Source organism: Sinocyclocheilus anshuiensis, unplaced genomic scaffold (genome assembly GCF_001515605.1).
Source record: "Sinocyclocheilus anshuiensis isolate Anshui unplaced genomic scaffold, SAMN03320099.WGS_v1.1 scaffold1544, whole genome shotgun sequence".
Lineage (NCBI taxonomy): Eukaryota > Metazoa > Chordata > Actinopteri > Cypriniformes > Cyprinidae > Sinocyclocheilus > Sinocyclocheilus anshuiensis.
This window is the reverse complement of record NW_015555802.1, coordinates 269,610-282,299: the sequence shown is the minus strand read 5'-3', so window position 1 is coordinate 282,299 and position 12,690 is coordinate 269,610. Positions and strand designations below refer to the sequence as shown.

Below are 12,690 nucleotides of genomic sequence, written 5' to 3'. Positions count from 1 at the left end.
CTAGGCAGGAAGGGAATAACAGTAGTCATGCTTAGAAGTGAAGGGAGTCAATCAAATTGAAGAAAACATGCAACTTTACTATTTTTTATGTATTTCTTACCATATAAATATGTGTATTTTATTTATTTATTTTTTTGGTCATGGAATTGCTGTGCTGTGTCTGAAGACTCTCAGTCGGCTGCTAATAAACAGTCAAGCAAGGAGAAATGTGGGCGTCTTTTCTGGTTAATGCTGCATAACAGGTTAATGGAGTCTCAAGTCTGGTGCTCTGATTTGGGGTCGGGTCAATCTCAGATGACTGAGGCACTTGTACCACGATGTCAACCACATTACTTTTATGAAAACCTATATCCCGACATGAATTAAAATGAATTAATTTAGATTGAGGTGGCACAACAACACTTAAACACATTATTTGTCTGATTAAGTGGAGGGGGGGGGAAATCACATAAGAAAACATGTCATCAAAATGATCCACCTAATATGATGTGCCAGTTTATTTCATGTTTGTGTGTCTATTTTAAGTGCAAAGTATTAGTGAAGTTCAGACTTTGCAGGGAGATCCCCTAATCTAGCTTTAATTGAGAAAAAAAAAGTGTTCATTATTCTTTTGCAATCCCTTTTAAACATTAAATTTATTTATTTTAATTATTATTATTATTATTAATTTTGTATTGATTTATTTATTGATTTATTTAGTTTTGTAACATTCGTTGAAAATATAACTATTTGCCTTGTTTGTTTATTACGTTTTGAGACCTATTATGCACAATTACAACACAGTTTGCTGTTTTGGTTTTTAATACAATGTAAAATGTTTTGCATTCTCAGTTATGTTCCATATGGTGAACAGTCGTGTCACTAGCAATTGTGAGACCCCCATACAGGTCATTGCTTTGGACTCCATCTGTTGAGTTGAAATTGTGTTCCAGGCCCCTTTAACTCTGTTCCGCCATTACCCCGTCCGACATCCCTGATAATGAAAACCTAAAGTATTAGAGAACAGTGTGTAATCTCATTATACAATTAACATTCAAAAACAATTACTAGTATTATTTCCATTTTTTCCTAAAAATACAAATAAAACATTTCTTCTGAAAGCCTTGCTATGTGAGTTACACGGAGAAAGGTAAAAGCAGTTTTTTTCCCACATTCATCAAATTTTTCATGGCTTCTATCACAGGCTCCCAGAGGGTGGAACCTTGAGTTAGCTGCTCCAGTGCACTAAAACTGCAGCAAAGATCATTCACAGCTTCCCTGACAATATCCTGAATGTCAGCTATGACTTCTAGAAGCTGTTCAATCCCTTCATCAATCTTCTTCAGTGCATCATTGGTCTGCTTAATGTCATTTTGTTTGGTAGTGATTAATGCTAGGCAAAGAGATACTTTTCTTGAGTACATCTTCACTTGATGGTCAAACTTTTCTTTCTCCTGTTCAGCAGCTCTGATGGCATTTGAAGACTGATTAGATACCCGGATTCCCTCACTGATCATTATTGGACCTAGAGAGGGGAACAGAAAACTGTTGAATACACATAAGTCACAAATGTTCCAATGGTTAAATGCATATATTAAAAAAAAAATGGTTAGATTTGAGGTTCTCAACCTTGGCCTCACCAAAGATGCAGTTGGGTTTGTGATCAATTTATATGAAATATATATTTTTATGAATGCTATAAGAATTATATTTATTTTAGTTAGGTCAATATATTAAATACACATCTTCTGTTACATTTAAACTATTATGTGAAATTTGGTTAATGAATTTATAAATAAAGATACAAGTTATCAGAAGTTGTGGATTTCTTACCAGCAATCCATCCAACAATGGGCAGTGCAAGCAGAGCCCCCCCTGCAACTGCAACACTTTCATTTGTGCTCTTCCTGCCGTTTTCTCTTGTTATGGTCTCTTTGACTGATTGTAGATTTTTTTCTGCCTCCTTCAAAGATACTTTGTAGTTCTTTAATAATTGTTTCATAGATGATAAATTTTCCTTCTTGATGTGTAATTGATCCATGATTGTACTTTTGTCTCTCTGTTGCTGTTCAATATTTTGTTTATATATAATAAGATTCTCCATGTATTTAGCCAAAATTTCATGTTTTGAGCAAGCTTGCTCAATATGCTTCCTGATTTGTTCATTATTGGAGCATGTGTCAGTGGTGGGATCTGCATTCGAGAAAGACTTGCAGATGTTACAGATCGAGGCAATACACTCATTTAGAGGCCCCAAAACTGCCTTCTTATACTGCAGATCCTCAACACTGCAAGGTATGGGAAAGGAGGAAGATAGATAGAAAGACAGATTTGTAAACACGTTTGACTGGAATATGCATATTAATTAACTTTTCACATCATTCATTTGTAATACATACTGTATGTGCAAGTTAGAGAACTTACTCATTGAATTGGTTAATTTGTCCTGTTACATACAAACACAAAGAGATGTATCAATAAATGTTTTGGCAATGAGTCACGGGTCATGTGATGGCAGTAATTATTTAAGAGTATTGTTAGTTAGTTAGTTAGTCCTATTATAGAGAAACCATCATGCGTAATTGAGTGTTACCTGAGTTCTGCAGCATGTAAATTTCCCTGAGAACATCATAACTGACTTCCAGCTGTCTTATCTTCTGCTCCATGTTCTGAATGAGTTGTGAAAGAGATCTAATTTCTGCCTCATGCTGCTCAAACACACATACACAGAGAGAGAGAGAGACGTCAAGTTAACAATATACATAACAGCACATTTGGGCCTACACTGCACGTTATGTACTAGCTTGCTAATATCAAAAACATATGACATGCATATTGATGGACTTGCTAATCAAACTCAGTACAGAGAAGCAATTTGCAAGATTACTAAAATGCACTAAAATGCTAGAAACTAGAAATGGGCTTCCATACTATTCATTTATATGAAATCAAAAATTACACTTTCCCAAATATTTTGAGATTTTAGAGGTCATTGTACTATATAAACATACTGTCAGTTTAAGAACTCAAAATGTCCTTGTTAGTCCAAAAACAGCTTTTATTGAAACCAAGCTGCCACAATGACATGTTCCACTTCCTTTCTTTATGACAGTGGTTCTCAATTCCAGTCCTTGCATACCACCGCTCTGCACATTTTGTATGTATCTCTAATGTCATCAGACATTTGTTCTATTCGACCGTAAGTGCGAATGTTCCACCATGATTCCAGTTCGAAGGGAGCATATATGTTCCAAAGGGCATTAAAGTGTGCAAGACGTGAATGTAAATTGTATTTATTTACATAGATATACTGTGTCACACTTCTCTAGTAAGTTTCATCTGTGTCTGAAGACGCTGCAGGCCATGGTGTAGCACAAATCTGAGAATGAATATTCTGTGTGTAGTAAAGTGAAGTAAACTTCAACAGATTTCCGGAGCATTAGGGAGCAATGAACACTGTGTAGGGACCATGTCAACTGGAACACAATTCATGCATGGAGCTCTCTTCTAACAAGCTGATGATCTGAATCAGGTGTGTTAAATAAGAGAGACATGCACAATATGCAGAGCGGTGGTACGCTAGGACTAGAATTGAGAACCACTGCTTTATGACATCATAGAGACAACCAGGGCTGCCTATACAGACACAGATTAACATCTAGCCTACTACTTCATCTTCACCTCTTTTGCCTGCCCATTGGTTTGCACGTGTAATGGTGGTGAGTAGAAGTGAGAGCATATAGGCAGAGGGTGAACCAACTCCAGAGTAAGGCTAGTAGGTTAATTTTAGTGTAATCTATTAACTACGCACATCATAAACCCGTCTTTTTATGCAAGTACCAGATATGAGTGTCATGTCATTTTTTTTTTAATATACAACATTTTTATTTAACCTGATCACAATTTATTCTAACGCTTTCATTTCCACAGTTATTCAAACAGCGAATAAATTATACACAGAAAGTGAGCAAACAATATTTACATTATCAAATAACATTATCACTGACTTCAGTCTAGTTTGTTTAAGCACTCTCTATAAAAAAAATCTATAAAATTGTATCTTGTAACACTTTAGTACAGGGACCAATATTAGCATGCCAATTATTAACATATTGTCTGTTTATTAGTACTTATGAAGCACATATTCGGCATGACCATATTCTGCATCCCTAATCCTACCCAATACCTAAACGTAACAACAACCTTAAAGGGTTAGTTCACCCCAAAATGAAAATTATGTCATTAATTACTCACCCTCATGTCGTTCCAAACCCGTAAGACCTTCGTTCATCTTCGGTACACAAATTAAGATATTTTTAATGAAATCGGAGAGCTATCTGACCCTCCATAGACAGCAACACAACGGAAATGTCTACGTCTTCCGCCATTTTGGAGAGTACCCAAGAACGTATTGGACGTAATCAGCATTGTTTAGGTTAAGGGGGAAAACGTGCGCATGAATGTAATCTGCGTAATAAGCGTTGTTTACACTTAGGGGAAAGCGTGCGTATGCATTGTAATACTCTCTAAAATGGTGGAAGACGTAACTCGGGGGAGAAGAATGGTTGAGTAAATTATGTTATTTTTGTTTTCTTTACACAAAACAAGTATTCTCGTAGCATCGCAAAACTGAATTTGAGCCACTGATGTCACATGGACTGTTTTACCGATGTATTTACGTTTCTGGACCTGGGAACATTTCAGTTGCTTTGCTGTCTATGGAGGGTCAGATAGCTCTCCGATTTCATCAAAAATATCTTAATTTGTGTTCCGAAGATGAACGAAGGTCTTACAGGTTTGAAACGACATGAGGGTGAGTAATTAATGACATAATTTTCATTTTGGGGTGAACCAACCCTTTAATAACTATTCATGAGCAGCAAATTAGGAGTTTATTGAGGCAAAAGTCATAGTTAATGGTTTGTTAATAGCGAGAATTGGACCTTAAAATAAAGTGTTACCATTGTATCTTAGTAAGATATGTCAACATTTAAACATTTGTGTCAAAATTAAACATTTACATTTTTTTTTTCTTTTTTTTGTTACATTTGTATCGTTACAACCCAATAAATTGTAATCTGGCATTTCTCTGAGTAAATCATGTGACATTTTGCCACATTTGGAGGAGCCTTCAAATTGGGACAGCCTTTGTCATGCCGCAGTGACACAGTCGGTCTTTGAATGCAGCCTTCAAAGGATGCAGCCTCTTTTAAATTACAATTTCAGATAAAGATATTTCAGATAAAGCCAATGTTATTGATGAGGATTTTAAATTATTTTGTGATGAAGACTTACAATTGGAGGAAATTAAAGAGTGTATTGGGAACCTTAAAGATATGATGGACTTGTTAGCAAATTTTATCAAATGTTTCGAGACAAGTTAGCTCCCTTTTTGCTGGCGGTATATATATATATATATATATATATATAGAGAGAGAGAGAGAGAGAGAGAGAGAATCTATTGAAAAGATGGAATTACCCGCTTCTTTAAGACAAAGTGTTATTACACTAATTCAAAAGCCAATCAAAAATATTCTTCATTTAGAGAATTGGAGACCCATTAGTCAATTAATTAATGATGCCAAATTATTTGCCTTAATTTTGCCTAAAGACTGATGGGGGGTGGGGGAGTGGGGGGATTAAAAAATATTATAGATGAGGAACAGACTGGATTTATTCAAGGAAGACATGCTGGTAATAATATAAGATTGATGCTTGACATGGTGGACTATAATGAATATACTTTAGATAATAGTTGTATCTTATTTATTGATTTTCACAAGGCATTTGACACAATGGAACACTTTATTTTTTTTACGCATTGACATTTTTTGGATTTGGTAATTATTTTTTAAAAGCTATCAAAACCATTTACAAGGGCTGTAATAGTTCTGTTAAATGAGCAAGAGGGACTTCTGGCAGATTTGAAACGGGTAGAGGGATCAGACAAGGGTGTCCAATCTTGCCATTTTTTATTTTTGTTAGCAATGGAAATAATGGCTCTTCAAGTTAAGAGAATATATTTTTAAGGCATTACAGCTTCAGGAAAAGAGTTTAAATTTGCAGGTGACACCACATTATATTTGAAAGACAGGAATGAAATCATTGAAGCAGTGAACTGCATTAGAGAGCTTTCAGATGTTTCAGGGCTAAGAATGAATATGGATGTATCAGATCTGCTTCCTCTTGAAGAATGTGTATGGAAGAAAAATAATGGCAAATATCTTTTAAACAAAAAAAGCATATTGAATTGCACTAACTGAAAAAAATAATGCATTGCATTAACAGTGCTTGAATTAATGCCTTGTATTTAGGGGCTGAAATTCAGCATAGTTGTATATTTAAGCTGTGAATATTTCAATTCAAAACATTTCACACACATTTTCATAATTAAAAATTCAATAATCCATATTCACCTTCCAGAGTTCACATCCGAAATATTCAGTTTTGTTTAAAAATACGATTTATAATGTTTGAGAGACAATTTTCAGTCCATTTTATTTCACTTTACAAATTAACTTCCACAAATTCAGTGGTTCAAATTCGGCAGAATATTGGAGAAGAGTCTGGCTGCAGACTTGCACTTGTACTTGCACTCTCAGACACCTGCGCTTCCGAAAGTGACGTCACTTGCAATCTTTTTTTATTTTTTATTTTATTTAATTCATTTTTTGTATTTTTTTTTTATTGAATATCTCAACATTTTACACAAGTAGCCAGGTAGTGAAGACAAGAAAAAAGGAACAAAATTACAATGTCACTTGCAATCGCCACCTGCACTCTCTGATACCTGCGACGTCACTTGCAATCGACACAAATCGTGCGTATTGCCAATGGAGACAAGAAGCTGTGGTGATTAAACGATTAAAACTAATTTAGTACCATAACGTACAGGGTCCTGCAAGTCACCTGTAGGAGAAAAAGACAAGACCCACAAATCTGTGGCCACAGAAGAGCAGAATATGAACACATTGCGCAAAGTCTCTCGTTAAGCTCACATTCTTTCTTACCTGCCTCACAGTCACACTGATGGGCCATTAGGGGAGGGCCCTTTGTCTCTCAGGTGTGAATCACTAAATATTCATGGTCATTGTCACTCCCTTGCATACAACCTTTCTAACACAAAACGTGTCTTACAAAACTTAAATCAATATATTGTTTTCTGTGAATGAGCGGGCAGGATGATTTTCACATAATTATGTAGCAAAAACTCTAGTCTACCACATCCAGTTATCAAAAGTATTGTGAACAAATGTCCTGTATGTGTTTTATGGCCTTTTTTCAGTGACTTACACATTTTAGTTTTTTACTAACCACACATAAACGTTGTTTTCTCAAAAACACAAACATGTACATCCATGTTGCTTACAGATTATTGTAGCCCAGTTTGTGCTGAATACAGTGTAATCAGACTTTAGACATTAATATGTTTTTAAGATACTGAAAAAAACACACAAATGTCAGGGCATGTCAAAACTTCTCTAGGACCCCAAAAACCCCTCAGACCCCAGAGGGTTAACTTGATAATTGTCATTTTCTTCAATTATCTAATTATTAGAACAACTTAAATGCAGAGCTTGTAAAAAGTGTTTGTTTCAGCCAGTTGAAGGCATGGTCCAAGTGCATGTGTGCACAGATCAGGGCTGCGTTTCCCGAAAACCTTCTTAACGCTACGTCATTCGTAAGTTATACCTTAAGTTGTACCTTTACGTTAATACGTGTTTCCTGAAACGTTCCTAGTTAAGTATACCTTCTGTAGGTCATTCATTCGTAAGATTAGTCTGGACCACTCTTAGCTATACCTTATCTCTGTTGGTAGTGGCCACCACTGTGCAAAAAGCTTCTTCACATTTCAGTCGATACGATTGTAATTATGTGGCAAGAAAAAGTGCAGAACCAAAAAAATATTACAGTTCTAAAGTTGTAATACACCAAGTGTTCAATTAATTGAAGTGTTTTTATGCAAAGAATAAAACTGTCATTATACAGATGGTTGTTAGTTTTTCCATTATAATATACAAAGGCACATTGGCTGGCAAACCATTAGGCAGCACATAATTGTCTATTTAAAGGGAATGAATGTGATGGGGAGTTTGGTCAAACTATGGCAGCGAGACAGCGAATAGTTGTCCTAAATCAAAGACTGCGTCAGCGGAGCCAGTTAATGTATGTGCACTATTTCATAATATGAAATATGTATTCACTTATAGAAATGTTCTAAAAAAATATTTATTATTAACTTGCAGATACACTAAGTGTGATATATAATGGCTGTCATCCTGTGCACATACACCCCTATGACAGTACCATCAAAACATTTCTGGTTCTGCTTTCTGACATCTAATTGACTCTCACATCAGTTTGACTGGCTGTTTCAGCTCTATGGGAGTTCTGGGGGAAAGTTACAATATGATAAAAGCATCAAGTCTTTCTTTTAAAACCCTGAGCAGAAGCAGTCAAAGGGTTAAAAGGCAGAAGAAGTCCGCACTGGCTTCTTCTCGCACCATTCAGAGAAACTACATGCAGCCATAATGTATTCAGTATGAACATGATCTAATGGGCCTGTTGATCACAGGTTTGGATCCACAACCTCTATCTCTATCTTGTCTAACTGAATTAGGCCACACCAACATTTTTACTTTTATCACATTAGGAATGATATGGGGTCAGTCTGCAATGGGAAATTCAAATTTAGTTGAGATAGATATTTGAGCTAAAGCAGATAAAATATTTGATGAAACATTTTGCTACAAATTTCATTGTGTGCAATTCACTTAAATTTGTAAAATGGACGTTTATTTAATCCATTAGTATTGGGACTACATGAATCATTTTTGTTGGCATTAACTGGAACTGGGCAGAGGATTTCTAGTTCCCAGCATTCTTTGCTTGAGACTGGATGGGGAGAGTGAATATTGAAATTAAGTGTTATTTGATGTGTTTGAGCAAGATGGAAAGAAGGGGGAAACTTGTGGGTGATTAATGTTCTGTTATGTTGGGATTTAAAATAGTCTCTGTTATGTTGTTGTTTTCTGGGTTACTGTTGTGCTGAAGAGTGCATATTGTGCTTAGGTTGAGGATAGATACGTGAAGACATTAAAACTGTGATGTATTATTACAATATTTTACTGACTAGTTTCTCTTTCATTTGCTTTAGACTTCAGGGCTTTGTGCAATTATATTCTTAGTGCATTCTGAGTTTGGATTTTGGTTGAATATAAATAATTGAGTGTAGGGTTCATTGGCCTAATGCTCCAGATGCTCCTCCTCACAGACTTACTCTGAATGATGGTCAATCCTTTTTCCCTGAAATATGTATGTAAAAAAAAAAAGAAAAAAAGAATGCGAATATTGATACAGGGAGAATACTGATCATAAGGAATATAAGATATTTGTTTTATTTTTAATTTAAAATAGCAATAGTTTTGTTTTATTTTATGTAAAAAAGCAAATGCTGATTGGTCCCTTCAATTTACAAGACCACACACCATTAATATGATTATACTGAAAACTGAAAAAAACACACAAATGTCAGGGCATGTCAAAACTTCTCTAGGACCCCAAAAACCCCCCAGAGGGTTGAGGGTTAACTTGATAATTGTCATTTTCTTCAATTATCTAATTATTAGAACAACTTAAATGCAGAGCTTGTAAAAAGTGTTTGTTTCAGCCAGTTGAAGGCCGTTAATACGTGTTTCCCGAAACGTTCTTAGTTAAGTATACCTTCTGTAAGTCATTCGTTCGTAAGGTTAGTCTGGACCACTCTTAGCTATACCTTATCTCTGTTGGTAGTGGCCACCACTGTGCAAAAAGCTTCTTCACATTTCAGTCGATACGATTGTAATTATGTGGCAAGAAAAAGTGCAGAACCAAAAAAATATTACAGTTCTAAAGTTGTAATACACCAAGTGTTCAATTAATTGAAGTGTTTTTATGCAAAGAATAAAACTGTCATTATACTGATGGTTGTTAGTTTTTCCATTATAATATACAAAGGCACATCGGCTGGCAAAATATTAGGCAGCACATAATTAGGAGTCTATTTAAAGGGAATGAATGTTATGGGGAGTTTGGTCAAACTATGGCAGCGAGACATTAGTCATTAGGCGAATAGTTGTCCTAAATTAAAGACGGCTGCCGCGGAGCCAGTTAGTGTATGTGCACTATTTCATAATAGTGTCAGAATAGCTACCATGTCAAAAGATACAATTCTACAAAAATGTCGCCTGCCACGGGAGCAAATTCAGCAGCTTTTACATCTTGTTGGTCCAACTTTGTCGAGACAAACTCGACGGAGCTACCCCCTAAGCCGCGAAATTCAGCTGCTGGCGGCTCTCCGTTTTTATGCTGTGGGAAGTTTTCTGGAGGTGGTAGGGGATGGATATGGGCTGAGTAAGACCTCGGTGTGGCGGTGCGTTCACTCAATCACAAACATCCTGCTCCGTCACGCCACCAATTATATAGCCTACGTATGCCTTTCGCCAGGCACGAAGTGATGGAGGCACATCAAGGCTTCCATGCCATTGCGGGTGTCCCGTGAGTAATTGGCCTTGTGGACGGGACACTTATCCCCATCGCCAACCCATCAGTGCTCGACCAGGCCTTCATAATATATATATGAACATGATAATATAAATGACCCTTTCAAAAGAAAGCGAAGCCAAACATCCAGTTAATGTAGCTGGTTATGGCAGAATACTTTTGGCCATAAGGTTGCAGGTTCGCACACTTGCAAAATTATACATACATACATACATATATATGTATATACATATACATATATATGATATCCAAGGTTGCATTTAGTTTGAAATTTTGATTATTTTATAAATGCAGTGAGCTCAGATAAATGAAATTTATAATATTTCTAAAGTGCTTCTTTATAATGAACATCGCTTTCTCAATATGTTACCCATTCTATAACGCAGTGAAAGAGCTCCTGTATATAGTGAACAATTGATTCTCGAGCTATCGATATCAACCTATTCAGCACCACCACTATGGACAGCACCTGCTAACGTCGCACGTAAGGTTTACATTAAGCAGCATCCTAAGGTATAGTTCGGGGAACACACCTAGGAAAGGTATACCCCTAGTTAAGGTGTATCTTTAGAGTCTTCTTAGCGCGCTAAGAGACACCGTTATCGGGAATCGCAGCCCAGGATGGTACCACATCCGCCTGATCCAGGAAAATCCTTGGTTTGGCATATGCAAAACAGTGTAGACAAAAAACAGCACTATTGAATGTGTAATTGAAAACTCTCACCTCTAAATCCTCCTTGAAACTTTCTGCCACATCATGACTGAACTCTGAAACAACTTCTGACTCTATCTATTGAAAAAAAAAAAATGTGTATAAAACAAGATGCAAGGGAATAGTGTCATGCTGAAAAAAAATCAAGTATACAGCTGAACATTAAACCAATTATTTGTATTCTATAATATTTTTAATGAGTGGTCTATATAAAATACACATTAGGCCATAATAAATTTTATACAATGCAAAAATAAATAAATAAATAATTGAATGCGTAATTAAAAATAAACAATTATCTTATTCCATAGTTATTTGTTTTTTTCTCACCTCTGAATCCTCCTTGAAATGTTCTGCCTCATCATTGCTGAACTCTGAAACAACTTCTGACTCTACCTATTGAAAAATTAAAAAAAAGGGTATGAAACAAGATGCAAGGGAATTTCTGACCGGAAAATTTTACATTTTTAATTTTTAAAAATCATAGCAGAATGATACGAAACTTGGTGACTTTTATGGCACTTGGTATGTGAACACAAAAAAACATTGAGGGCATGATTCGAAAAAGCTAAGTGGTCGTAAAAAAAATAGTCACACTCATGGTCTTCGGTCAAAAATGACCGACCATAGGAAATTAATGGAAAATGGGGAAAAAAAATCAAAAATACGGAAACTTTTTATGTGTACAATCTACAAATCCCCCACAATGTGGAAAAAAATGCACAGCAATGAAGGGGTGAAACTCTAAAACATATAGAGTGCAAAATCAACACACCAACTCACACACACGCGGACACACACTTGTACACACACACACACACACACACACACCTATGAACTGGTGTGACTGTAACACTGCAACTATGTAAAATAAAATCAATAATTCGACTACAATGCAGTAAAAAAGTGGACAGCAAGGAAGGGGTTACACTCTAAAACATCAAGAGTGTAAAACGGATACATCCACTCACACACAATTACTTACACACACTCCCAGACACACACATACAGAATTATACATACTCAAATATCAAAATACATACTCAGAATATACATACAAAATATACATACTCAAAATATAGCCAAAATGAGTCAGAAGACTGAAATAAGTGGTTAAAATCAGATCAGACCCAGAAGGATTAAGCTCTGATAAAGCATTCCTGTTCATTTTTGTTACATTTTTATAGAATTTTAATGTTTTATGTAACAAACTGCTTTCTGTGTTCAGGTTTGAATGTAGTAATAATAATGCAAAAACCTACACTTCAAATCAACATTTAAAACAACAAAAAATATAAACCTTGACAAAAAGTAGTCTTCGAGAATGCCTTAATATACATTTAAATCCACAACCTAATAAAAGTAAACAATTATGAATAAAAACAACTAGGGAATACACAAGCCTCTCTATAGAGTGAGTTTTTTGTTTGTTAGTTTTTTTTGCTCTCACCAGGAGT

At 35.6% G+C, this 12,690-nt stretch overlaps 1 protein-coding gene across 1 annotated transcript in view; it reads right to left on the bottom strand.

The window, feature by feature from the left end:
- Positions 1 to 1,115: 1,115 nt before the first annotated feature.
- The window catches only part of LOC107674939 (kinesin heavy chain-like), a 75,954-nt gene continuing 64,379 nt past the window's right edge, over positions 1,116 to 12,690 (bottom strand). Inside the window, exons 17-18 of the mRNA XM_016469101.1 lie at positions 2,573 to 2,690; positions 1,116 to 1,504 (exon numbers count right to left, since the gene is read on the bottom strand). Coding sequence (XP_016324587.1) covers positions 1,116 to 1,504; positions 2,573 to 2,690 — 507 coding nt within the window. The remainder of the gene's footprint in view (positions 1,505 to 2,572; positions 2,691 to 12,690) is intronic.